The following is a 13,248-nucleotide window of genomic DNA, read 5'->3' on the forward strand; positions in this document are numbered from 1 at the left end:
ATATATATACATACATACATATATATATACACACACGTTTTTTACAATCTATGTCTGAAGACTTTGTACTATTTTAGCTCAGTGGGTGCTGCTGTGTGTGGATTTTTATTTGTTTTGTTAACTTTCTAACATTTTTTTTAAATATTTAACTTGATTTACAAACATGATTTGCGACCTGTCCAGGGTGTACCCCGCCCCTCGCACAGTGATTGCTGGACATGGGCACCAGCGACCCCCGTGACCCAAAATTGAATAAACGGGTAAAGATAATGGATGGATGGATGGATTTACAAACATTTGTATTTACCACAGAATAATACATTGAGATCTCATTAACGTCTTAAAATACATTGTTCTTTTAGAAATCAGCTTCAGCGTACATACTCTATTTTTTCTGTTTTTATGCCATGTTTAGCTTTTAGCTATGTTCTACATTTAGCATTAGGTAGCCTTTTGCTTTTTTAGCTTTTAGCTATTCCTCTACATTTATCTTTTACTTTGACATTTGCCAACAGCTTTTAGCTATTGATTTGGAACTTTTAGGTTCTAAATAGCCTTTTGCTATTTTTTACTTTTAGCTTTTTTTTACTATAATGTTGATACGTTTAGCTTTTAATCTTTAGCTAGCCTTTTTTCAACTTTGTATTTTTATGCTATTTTTAGTTTTAAGCTACCAATATATTACTTTTAGCATTAGCTAGCCTTTATCAACTATTCTGCAACATTTACCAGTAGCTTTTAACTAATCTTTTGCAATTTTAGCTTTTATCTATCATTTTTATATTTATTTTTGTTGCATCTAGCATTTTGATATTTTAAATTTCATCTGGCCTTTTGCTTTGTTTAGCCTTTTGATGTTTTTGGATTTAGGGAAACTTTTGCTACTTTTAGTTTCAAACTAGCTACTTTTAGCTGACCTTTTTAGCTAACCAGAGTGTAATTCCTTGTTTTGTTCACAGCTTGACCAAATAAAGCTAATCATGATTTGATTCATGTTTAAAATCAGAGCAAGTCGGGTTTAATTTATTAATTTGCACAAAATCAACCAAATGTTTTGCTGCATGAACAAAAACAAGTTGACCAATAAAACAAATAGTAAAACAATATAAATAAAAAGCACAATAACAAAACATGAACACATTACATATTAAAATTTTAAATAATAAAGGAGTCTGGTTTAAATGTAAAGAAATAAAAATGAGTTATATAAATAATAATAAATAACCTAAAAGGGCAAACAACATTCAGGCACGTTAGTCTTTAAAGAAGGCATCTATCCTCATTTTATGCTTAATTATGTACAAGTACACATAAAAGAACACAATACAGATATATATATGCAGTCTAAAAGAGCAGCAAAGCTTTCTGAGCATCTTTATTTAAAACTTTTATAATTTGTTTTATGTACTTTTGAAATCTTAAACAACCATAAAATGTACACATCTTAGGTTTTCCCAGGTCTTAAACAAAAATACTGTTCATAAAATCTCTTAAAAATAATTGCCTCAGGATAAAAACTTTAAAAAAGTCTCCACCCTCACCTGTCGATTTCCTCCTGCTCTCGGCACGACAGCTCCATGGCGAGCCGAAGCTGCTCGTCGAAGCTGCTCACCACGCCGAAGGTTTCGGACAGCTGGGGCTCGGTCCCTGTCCTGTAGGACGGCGGGGAGTTGGCGACAGGGTCCAGCGGGGACACAGAGGAGGGCTGGCTGAGGTCGGGCGGGTCCTCGCCCTCTCTGCTGGCCAGAGAAATGGACAGGGATTCCTGTATCGCCCTGAGACGAGACAAAATGAAGACGTAGCGTCAAGTATTATTAAACACAGGAGGACAGATTCACTGTCCTGTTAGGAGACTCTTATTAAAACTTAATTACAGGAGCAATGATGAAAAATCTAATTAGTCTTCTTTAAAGATTTAATTAATAAAATGACACTTGACACCAGAGATTTCTCTGAAAAAGAACAAATAATCTGTTTCACTTCCAGTTAGAATTTAATAAGCAACAACAGATAAACTTCATATCTATGAAAACAAAAATGTTGCAGGGCTTAGTGACATGACATCAAACTTTTTACTGCAATATTCTAAAATTTTTATTTGAAACTCTCGCTAATGACATACAGCATCGTTTGTGTTTGAAACAAAGTTAGATGTGTCTCTGGATTTAGCTAACTTCTGTTAAAATATTTACTTCCTTCTCGTCATCTCCGTCCCTTTCTCTCAAACTCTCAGAATGTCTGGGTTTGTTTAGTCTGTGAGCGGTGCATCCGAAGATTGAATCCCACTGAATTATCTGAGAATTATATATAAGACTGATGTACAGATTGTTATTTGAAGGTTGAGACACTTAAAATAATTCACGTGGAGTAACAAGCAAAACATTGAATATATTTGATATTTCACAAATTTGTCTAATTTCTGTGCTTCAAACTGACTTATTGTTATTGAACTGATGACACCTAACCAAAGTTAAGTTTATCTACAGCTTCAGCTGTGTGAAGATGGAAGTAAACTAAAAAGTTTGATGCAGGTGAAGGTGGCTCACCTCTCCAGCTGAGAGTCTTCCTCGTACAGCGGAGACTGCGGCACCGGGCGGCTGTTGGTCAGCGCCTCCCAGATGGTCACCTACAAACCAGACGTAGACAGTGACAGGCTTTAGATGGAGGGGAAACTAAACGACCACTGGGCGCACTGATGTTACATTTACAAAAGGTTCACAGGAAGAAATACTACAAATTTCATAAATCAAGTGTTGGTGATGAAACTACCAGAACGAGACAAACTTTTTCAATGTATTATTATGAGCTACTGAAACGATGACTGTTGAGTTTGGGGGGATATGAGCAAAACATAAACCAACTTTTTAAAAATTTTTACTTTTTCTTTTAATCTGTGACCGTTCAGGGTCTTTAGAAACAAATCTATTTTTGCCTTGTGGAGCTGCAGACATGACAGACAAAGACGACCACGAGTAGAAGAATAAAATTTGCTCATTTTCCACATTTACAGATCTAATTTTTGTAGGGATTAAAATAAAAAAAATTGTGTCAAATTCCTGCTCAAACATAATTTCTTTCTAATAAACAGTTGATGAATTAGCCCATTATCGCCACCTATTGAATTGAAGAAACTGTAGCCGGCATGTCAACAATAAGCCTGCAGGCCACCCCCCCCACCCCCCCACCCATTGTTTTAAATGCATCAGAGTTGTCTTGCCAATCTGTGACAGATTAAGTCTCTATAGCTGGTTGTCCTGATACATGCTCAATAATCCAGGCAGATAAATCTTACAAGGTTGAGTCAGGTCCTCTGGACGGATCCTTCATTGAAGCGTTTCGTCTTTTATCCAAAAGACTTCTTCAGTCTGAGGAGCTGCAACAAACTCAGTCTTAACCTGTGACCTGGGACCCTGTGTACATAATTTCACTCCACCACATGTACCACATGAGGTGCGAATGACAATAAAGAAACTCTGACTCTGACTCTGACTCTGACTTAAAAGCAGCATCTTCTCGTAGTGGATCCACATGTTTGCTGGAGACAGCCAAAACTTGTTTACATGCAAAATGAGGACTATTAGCCAAACTTAGTCTGGTTGTTAGTGCCCTGATGGCTGCTTGCTATTCACAGAGGGCTTGAAATAACAGCATTGTAAGAGGGGGACAGTTGTATACGGAGGCCTCCGCCCCTGTTTAACGAACAGAACGCCACATACAGAACACCATGGACTTTGTGGATAAGGTGAGTGAGGTCATCATGGAGACTGATGAAACAATGGTCTTTTGATGTCACATCACTCTTTACGTGCATTCCTGTTGATGATGCAGTAGAGGTGGTCAGTTTAAAATTAACATCAGACACCACTCTGAGCAGCAGGACCACACTTTCCACAGAAGAACTGTGTCAACTCTTGAAACTGTGCCTGCAGTCAACCTACTTCACATATGGGGAGCAATATTATAGGCAGAAACATGGGTGTGCTATGGGGTCTCCAGTTTCTCCTATTGTTGCCAACCTGTACATGGAGGAGGTAGAAAAGAGAGCCTTGACGTCCTTTTCAGGGACACCACCAAGTCATTGGTTCAGGTATGTTGATTTGTTGGGTTAAAATTAAATCTCAGGAAGTCCAACATTTCACTGATCACATCAACTCTGCATAAATACATCAAGTTCACATGAGTAGATATAAAAAAAGGCAGGCTGGCTTTCTTGGACTGTGAGGTCTCAATAGAGGACATTTGCAAACGATTCTTATAAATATTTAGGTATCTTGGTCGACTCACAGCTTTAAAGCTTCACGTGGAAAACCTGATAAGGAAATAAAAGTTAAACTGGGTTTCTTTTTCAGAAATAGATCCTGTTTAACTCTGAATGCTAGGAAACACCTTGTAACTGTGACTTTTCTTTCCTCCATTGACTGCGGTGACATTATCTATATGAACGCTCCTACAAGCATCCTGCAGATGTTGGACTCTGTCTATCATGGTGCACTAAGATTCATAACTGGCTGTAACTACCATACCCACCACTGCACCCTGTATTCACGGGTTAACTGGTCATCTTGAACCTCACGTAGACTTCTCCATTGGTACATTTTCATCTTTAAATCACTTCTTGGTCTGCTGCCTTCATACATCTCCTCATACATGTCTCTGCGTGAGTGCAGCTACAACGTGCGCTCTCAGGACATTACTACCTGCAGTGTCCCCTCAGTGAGGTCTGAATTAGGCAAAAGGGCCTTCTCCTACTCTGCTCCTGTTTCCTGGAATATTTTACAAAAAGACCTGAAGCTCTCGACCTTGACCTCTCTAAGTGGCTTCAAACATCTGTTAAGTTCCTGGCAAGAACCAACGCAGACATGTTCATGTTTTTAGGGTTTTTTTAGTTTTCTAAATCACCTTATAATCTAGCTGTTTTTTTGCTACTATTCCTCTTGATTGTCCTTTTGGTTGCCATTTTGTTTTGATTTGTAAAAAAAAAAAAAGGAGAGAGAAACTTAAATTTGTATACCTATACCTGTTTTATGATGGTCTATTGTTGTTGTTGTCATCACTGTTAAGAAATTAGGTCTCTCTTGTAAATGAGTCCCCGAGGCTCAATGGAATTAACCTGTCTAAATAAATAAAGGTTGAATGAAAAACTGAGGTGTTCCACAAACCCACCCACACAGACCAGTATTTGCAGTTTGACTCCCATCACCCTTTGGAGCACAAGTTAGGAGTCATCAGGACTCTGTATCACAGAGCAGACAGCGTCCCCACTAACTCAGGAGCCAGGCAGAAGGAGAAATCCTACACAAAACAGGCTCTAGAGCAGGGGTGGGCAATTATTTTTTCCATGGGGCCACATGAGAAACAACAAATATTGTGGAGGGCTGGCACAAATGACTTTTTCATTCAACCTTTATTAAGACAGGTAAATCCCATTGAGCCTCGAGGACTCATTTACAAGAGAGACCTGATTTCAACTTAACTCAATACTGCATAATATTAACAGTATTTCATTATTAAAAGCAGTACATAGCACTGTTTTAACAAGCTGGTAAGAGTATTTGTTATGATTAAGCAACGAAAAAGCGAGGTTTCCTTACAAAAAATGTCATTTATTCAATTAAATTTCCCAGTACAATGGTAAACTGTTAACATTTTTACCATTTGTGACGTTATATTAGTGATCATTTTCAGTCACATTCATCCCAAAACTCATTTTGAGTTTTATATACTGCTGGAAAAAGTTCTTAGCTTTGTAAATATATCACAATATTGTCTTTGTACTCCAAATATTATGAAACATCATATAATAGTGATCGTCACTGAACTGTGATTTCTAGTCCCGGTTCTTTACGTGCCTACATTTGTAGTCTAAACATCTCATTTGGTGTTTATCAGTTCTTTTTTCTTGTTTAGTGAGAGAAGTCTAGTCTCTGTTGGGCTTTAACGGAAATGTTAAAGTCAGGTTGAAGGTCTGAAGTGGAGATGTGAAGCAAAGCTGACATCATCATTGAGAGAGGATCTATATCTGAATTTGGTTAACTTCATTTGTTTACATATGTATTTTGTAATTCCCCTTATGGGGGCCGGTCAGAGTCAACCAAAGGGCCGCATGTGGCCCTGGGGCCGTACAATGCCCAGGTCTGCTCTAGAGCAATGTGGATATCCTAACTGGGCCTTCCTGAAAGCAGAGAAGAAACCCAAACAGGACTCCAGTCAGCCATCAGGTGAAAAGGAGGAACCCAGACCCAGACCAGTGGTCATTCCGTATGTTGAGGGAGTATCAGAGAAACAGACGTGTATTTTCTAAACATAACGTCCCAGTGGCTTTTAAACCCCAAAATACATTACGGCAAAGACTGGTTCATCCCAAAGATCCAGTCCCCCGGCACAAACAGAGTAATGTTGTGTATGCTGTTCAGTGTCAGGAGGGCTGTGATCAGTCTTACATCGGGGAAACTAAACAGCCACTGGCCAAAAGGATGGCCCAGCACAGAAGATCAACATCATCAGGCCAGGACTCTGCGGTCTACACTCATCTCCAGGCCAGTGGTCACTCGTTCAGGAATGAAGATGTTCACATCCCGGATAGAGAGGAACGATGGTTTGAGAGAGGAGTAAAGGAGGCCATCTTTGTGAAAACCACAAATGAATATGAACAACTGGTTCTGGCTGTCACCAGCAATCTGGTTGATCCACTGTGAGAAGGTTCTGCTTATTAGACTGTTTGTTGCAGCCCCTCAGACTGAAGAAGTCTTCTGGATAAAAGACAAAACATTTCAACAAAGAAGAATCCATCCAGAAGACCTGACTTAACGTTTTAGATCTATAGCCTTTAATTTTACTTTAAAATCTGAGCATACTTAGTGCAGAACTTCTCATAGCAATTAGCCAACTCTGAAACAAAGAAAGTCAAGTTTTAAGTCTTATATTTTTATGACTAAAGAAATTGTAGGTTCCTTCAACAAATCAGGCCTGAATATATTAACATTTACTGCCCGTTTCCCATAAAAATAAATGTCCCATATTAGTTCATTAGTTAAGAAATTAACTTTAATAATTATGTATTTTTCAGTGTACCCTATTTTTCTTTAATCAATATGTTCAGTCAATTCCAAAGTGTATATTTGTGATGGGAAAAGGTTTATGAATAATTTGACATATTACATCTGAAAACTAAGTTCAGTTTTTTCAATAGATATGAACCAAGATTGGCCCTCAGGTAATAGAAGTTTTATTTTTGGTTCTTTTGAGTAACTGAGTTTGACACCACCCTCCCTCCTTTAGTGCCATGCGTTGAACACTGAGGCACAGAGGTGTCTCAGTATTTTATATTTTTAACTGTATTTTTAAAGTTCAAAATACTGTTAATTTTTATAAAATAAACAGTATAAACATTTTAGCAATGACTTCATGTATGCAAACATGGAAACAAAGTTGAAGCCTTTAAGTTGCAGGTCACTATTCCTGTAACACTGGCTGGAACCCTTTTAGCAATAATATGAAAAGCATTGCCAGTATTTTTAAAGATATTACTCGTAAAGACAGCGAGAAAAAAAAAACATACACCAAAGAAACACAAATTCAGTCCTTGTTCAGACCAACCCAAGCTGAACGGACTGTTCGACCATCGTGCCCTGACCTGATCGCTTTCCGTGCCGGCGTCCAGCAGGCTCTGCTGGATGGCGAACTGCAGCAGATTGTCGTCCTCGTCCCTCATTGGCTCGCTGCGGCCTGGACCGAGGACGGTGTAGTCTGGAGGGGGCTCGAACACCGAAGGGTCAACCTCACAGTGGAAGGCAGGAGGAGACTGACCTGAGAGACGAGTTACACAGAAATGATGCATCATACCCGCCCCAGTAGAGGATCTCTGGTTCTCTGCTGTAATCCTTGACATTTTGTTAAACATGTTTCCATGAGGTAAGTTACCAGCTTCTTCTGTGTTCTCGGGGTTGTGGACCGTCACCGAACTGACCGCCTCGTCGCAGCCGCACAGATTACTGAACGTCACTCTGGCGTTCAAGACGTGGAACAGAGGGATCTCTGGAGCACAGAACAAAAAGGAGAAGAGTTGTTTGCAGCTTCTGCACATCGTAACATCTCCAGAATAAAGCGCGACACTGAAATCTGTTTATGAAATCTCAACGAGCTTTCGTACAGAAACGCACGCGCCACACAAACCAGGTGTACTTTGGTTTGACTCACCTATCTTTATAGGGAAGCCGGGTGGCAGGCGCAGGGTGATGAAGTCACGCAGCTTGGCAAAGTGGGCGTTGGAGATGGCCATGAGGTCTATGATGGGTGTCACCTGCTCAGCCAGGGACAGAGGGTGTGTCTCGCTCAACCACAGCGTGGCTTTAAACCTAGAAATAAGAAAGCAAACAGAAAGAAAGGACGTGCCACCCTGTGACTGGGCCAAAGGCTACAATTTTTTATCATGCTTGGACACAATGTGAACCGTCTTACTGCTGCGCTGCCTTTATCATACCTCTGGACTTTACTTGTGAGCTCGACAGGACGCCCGATGTCCCGGCCGTTCAGGTTGAACTCCGGATTGAAGTATTCCTCGGCTGTGATGGCTGTGGGGTTGTGAGGACTGGCACACTGGGACACGTTGCCCTGACAGAAGGACAGAGACGCTGCTGTAAGTGTTGGTCGGAGGATGCAGCGGCTGTAAGAGGTGAGCATGATCCAACAAACGCATGAACGTGCACCATGGAGATGCTTACCCCGTTGTGAGCCGTATGCTGCTCAGCAATGCCCAGGAAAGACTGTAGAGGAGTCTTTGAGCCTGAGAATATGAAGAATTGATGAGTTTTAATTTGTCAAAAAGCATGAACTAAAGATGTTTCTGAACCGTTTAACAGTCAGACATTTTTAACCGTGAAGTGGAGCCAGTTTCTAACTTCTCTGATGTCATTTTTTAAACCAAGCAAAACTGATTTGACAACTTTTGTCTCCTTTATCACATAAGCAGCTCCGTGTGCACAATATAAACTTTCTGAGTGTGTTTGTGTGTTGTTACCTTTGCTCCTGGACTTGTCCTGGTCTGATAAATGCTCTGTCCTAGAACGAGTCACCAGCTCCACATTGGTTGCGCTGTAAACCTGAACAACCAAACAGGATGCATGAATACACATTTTTTTACACTTCAAATAAAGACCCTTATGGTGCTTTTATTGGCTTTGAATAATTTTTTTTTTCTTATGCAAACAGCTCATAGCCAGGTCTGCAATTTCAGATTTTACGTGTTATAGAGTTTAATGACAAATGGTCCAAATCTGAGGCAAACTTGTTTAGGAGTCGACAATCACTGAAAACAACAAAGTTCAAAGACATGATGTGTGAGACTTCTGGAAATATTGCAATTTGTCACTAGACAGCTCATGTATAGAAATGCCGCACAGAAAATGTGTCAATATTTTAGAAAAATGACATTTTCTTAACTAAAAAGAGCTGAACTTTTATAAACGCCATATGAAACTAAAGCACCCTCTGGTATTTGACATTTCATAAATCAAACTGAGCATTAAATACATTCAAACGGGTGATTCTTTCTTTTTTCATCATTATGAAGTTAATCGTTGATTTTGACTGATAGCTGTTTTATTTCAAACAATGCTGAATATGTACTCTCAGACAATGGAGTAAAATGAAATAAGACCTTTTGAAAAGAAAAAGAAAAAAACACCCAGTGGACGTCAGTTTTCTTGCCTTGGCTTCGTACCCGCTGACGACCTCGGTCTTCTCTGAACGCCAGCCCCAGATTCCAGACTTATTCCTGGATGTGAAATGTTCATTCAGTCTGATCTTTAGAGGCAGATTTTATCAGCATTGCTGAATGTTTGTGAGCACACAAAGAAAACATAAAAGCAAATGAAAATATTGTTTTCTTGTTACCGCTCAAAAGCGATGCTTCTTGTGTTGAGGTGTGTGGAGACGATGGGCGACGTGAGCCTCTGAGCCGTGTTTTCTTGCGACGGCTGCATGGCTGCCAGAAGGGAGGGCGCGTCTCGAGGAGACAACACGAGCGGCTCGGTGTACACCACCTGCTTCTCGTGGTCCACCTCCATCACCACGGCGCCATCATCTTGGAGGACGAGCGGATGGGAAATCAGAGCAAAGTCTCGTGGCGAGACTCCAAACTTCTGCTGTTCTGTTCAGCGTCACCCACCTTCACCCTTAAAAATATAGCTGCGCCGTCCTTTCAGCCAGGTCATGTGTTCGAAGCCCAGGAGGGTGGTGTCCACGCGGAGGCAAGAGCCACTTTTCCACACCCGGTACACGTCGCTGGGACAGACCTTCGACACTAGGGGCACTGAGACGAGAGGTGAGGAAGAGGAGAGACGTTTTACAAACAAGTGGCAAAATGTAACAAAAATGAGGCGACCACAGAAAAGTATGAAGCTGTTTATTTAACGTTCGGATTTAAAAATAAAATTATGACTATGTTTACTACCACTGACTTATACAGTGACAAAAGTTAAAAGGCAGCAAGAAGCAAACATCTGAGCATGTGTGATCAAGTGTCATTTTAGTAAATATTATTTATCTAATTTGATCCGATTGTAAAAGACTGAACGTTAAAAAGCAATGATTTCAAATTATGTGTGTATTTGTCACGTTTTATCTATTCACATTTAATTTAAATGTATCGTAGAAACATACAGATTATTGTTATGTGATAATCTTTACAAATTTTAGAAACTGTGCTTCTTAAAAGCCCGTCTATAAGATTTATGAACTTTAAGTCAAAGACCTGAGATGTTCCTGGTAAAACCTTCAGCTTCCCGAGTTAGTCCACTGTCGACTGACTGAAGACTGTTACCCTGTTTTGGCCATTCGTTCCTTTTATTTTAACAGATTTGGTGATATTTGCATGTAGATAATAGCAGCCAATTTAAGTTATTCATCCTTCTCCCAGTAAAATACTTTATGTTTCAAAAATAATAAATAATAAAATACTGCACCCTTTATCTTCAAAATAAGTTTTCCTCTTTATTTTTTTATTTAACAGCACAGAACAGATTCTAAATAACTATTTGATAATTGGTTTTTTTTTTATTTGTGGAATATTTGTGTTTAGACAAGTTTAAGTAGTATGTTTCACCTTTTGACTTGATTTGTTGATCGTGTTTTTCATAATTTTCAAAAACCAGTGATGTCCCACTACATGCTTAGCACTATAAATGGAACAACATTACTCATACATTTAATGATTACGTCATTATAAAGTTGATAACAACAGATCAAAGATAGTTAATCCGATCACAAGAAACATTTCTCAGTAACCCTGTGAAATATACAGCACATAAAGCATTACTTTAAATATACTCGTCACAAAATCATGGAGATCAGACAAAAAAACTAACCCATAAAGTAAAGCTAAACAGTAGTTTTCTAATATTGATAAGAAACATGTCTTTAAATTAAAAATTTCCAAGCCAAATCTGTGACAGGATGCCCACTACGTGTATTTGTTTACCTACTGAAACAGCTGAAGTGACTGAAAAGATGTCAGACACTAAACTTACTGGTCCAGCAGAGGTTTTGCAGAAGCTGTACGTGTTTAATGAGCTCAGGCTTTATGACGCTTCACCTCCCTGCTTGATCCCTGGTATTTACTCTTGACAGTTGTTTTACTTGTTCTCTTTTCCTTCCTGTTTAGCAGCCGATTCCTTCTTATACTTCCACCTAAACGTGTTCTCTGAGATTCTACACTTGTCTGACTCGACAATGTGTTTTCCTACACAGGCTCCTAACCTTGGCCAGTCACGTGACTCAAGCATCCAGGCAGCTTTTGGCGGATTCAGCCGTTGTTTACGTTGGAGGCGTAGCCGCCTTTCAGGTTGCCATTCGACATATTTTAAAAACTACTGGAGTAAACAGTTTCAAACTGCATGATTAGATAATAATAGCCATTTTATATTTGATTTTATACTTTGCCACGAGTAGTTTTAATTTGCAGATGCATTTTGAGGGTTTTTTTTTTTTGAAAGTGTGAAATTAACAGCTGTGTTTTTACAAAACAGCTGTAGGAGCTGTCCAGCTACAGGAGTGCTGAAAATGATCTGTGTGTGTGTGTGTGCGTGCACCTGTGTGTGTATTAAGTCTAAATCCACTCACCCCAGCTGGTGAACTCCCACTTCATCTCTACATAGAAGTCTCGTGCCTGTAGACAGAGAGAGTAAGTTTATTTTGGTCATTAATGTCTTGTTTTTTTTTTACAGCTGTGGATTCAGAGAGTATAAAGCCAAGCTGGATGGTCAGCCAGATCACCTGAGGCTCTTGTTCAGGTGATGTTACCTGTCTCAGCTTGCTCAGCAGCTCAGGGATGCCCGCCAGCCTCTCAGTGGCTCTCTTAAAGTCTCTGTACTGAAGCACCAGCTGCACCAGCTCCGGGTCCCCGGTGCTCACCGCCTCCTGCAAGACTGAAAGTCCAAACATTTACCAAACAAAGCCCCTCCACCAACAACCTCCCCATGTCCATGAAAACCTGAGGCTGGGAGCAGCAGCGGTACTCACTGGTCCAGCCCTGCGGGTTGCAGTGTGTCGGGTCCACAGAGTGTCTGAGCAGCACCCGGGTCGACTCCAGGTGGCCCAGACACACAGCCAGCTCCAGCGGGGTCCGACCCCTCGGATCCAGGTGCTCCACGTCGTGCTGCCCAGCCAAAGGCGAAACAAAAAGCCCCCAGCATCATCATCATCATCAGCGCATTGCAGTGCGACATCTGTAAGAGCAGCCAGCCTCTCCCACTTCTTACCTCTTTCTTCGTCAGCTCTCGGTCCAGTTCCAAGTACTGGTTGTTCCACACGAGAAGATGTAGCGGAAAGGCCTCCTGAGCCATGGCCGTCGTTGACAGAGACACGCTAGTGAAGACTTTTAGGGACAACGGAGCGCAGTAACGCCACGACAGCTGAGCTAACTCAGCTTTCTTGTTCGGCGTAACTAACAGCTAGCTGGGCTAACGGAGGCTAACTGGCTAATAACAACATAGTTTTCAGCTCCTCTTTGCGCCTGGTTTCCATGCTGCGGGATGCGAGACAACTAATTTAACCAACTAATAAGTCGAGGCAGTGTCCACTCATTTTTAGGGATAAATAAAATACTATAAAATAAAAGCAAATCGATGAAATAGCCAATTGTTAAAGTTAGCTAGCTTGCCCGGTGCGGCTGCAACCATCCCCCGTTCCCATCTTAGTCTCTCTTCGTTTTCTATACTCCGGTTCACGACCCGGCTTAATGTAATGTTGAGC

At 40.5% G+C, this 13,248-nt stretch overlaps 1 protein-coding gene across 1 annotated transcript in view; it reads right to left on the minus strand.

Annotated features, from left to right (window-relative positions):
* ankrd13d (ankyrin repeat domain 13 family, member D) overlaps positions 1 to 12,884 on the minus strand; it is a 14,098-nt gene extending 1,214 nt beyond the window's left edge. Inside the window, exons 1-15 of the mRNA XM_037675826.1 lie at positions 12,756 to 12,884; positions 12,517 to 12,652; positions 12,298 to 12,422; positions 12,118 to 12,163; positions 10,166 to 10,309; positions 9,892 to 10,081; positions 9,706 to 9,772; positions 9,017 to 9,098; positions 8,721 to 8,782; positions 8,480 to 8,610; positions 8,197 to 8,354; positions 7,921 to 8,034; positions 7,634 to 7,806; positions 2,547 to 2,626; positions 1,542 to 1,775 (exon numbers count right to left, since the gene is read on the minus strand). Coding sequence (XP_037531754.1) covers positions 1,542 to 1,775; positions 2,547 to 2,626; positions 7,634 to 7,806; positions 7,921 to 8,034; positions 8,197 to 8,354; positions 8,480 to 8,610; positions 8,721 to 8,782; positions 9,017 to 9,098; positions 9,706 to 9,772; positions 9,892 to 10,081; positions 10,166 to 10,309; positions 12,118 to 12,163; positions 12,298 to 12,422; positions 12,517 to 12,652; positions 12,756 to 12,839 — 1,826 coding nt within the window. The 5' untranslated portion in view covers positions 12,840 to 12,884. The remainder of the gene's footprint in view (positions 1 to 1,541; positions 1,776 to 2,546; positions 2,627 to 7,633; positions 7,807 to 7,920; positions 8,035 to 8,196; positions 8,355 to 8,479; positions 8,611 to 8,720; positions 8,783 to 9,016; positions 9,099 to 9,705; positions 9,773 to 9,891; positions 10,082 to 10,165; positions 10,310 to 12,117; positions 12,164 to 12,297; positions 12,423 to 12,516; positions 12,653 to 12,755) is intronic.
* Positions 12,885 to 13,248: the final 364 nt, after the last annotated feature.

This window comes from Nematolebias whitei, chromosome 4 (genome assembly GCF_014905685.2).
Source record: "Nematolebias whitei isolate Nwh7 chromosome 4, NemWhi1, whole genome shotgun sequence".
NCBI classification, from domain to species: Eukaryota; Metazoa; Chordata; class Actinopteri; order Cyprinodontiformes; family Rivulidae; genus Nematolebias; species Nematolebias whitei.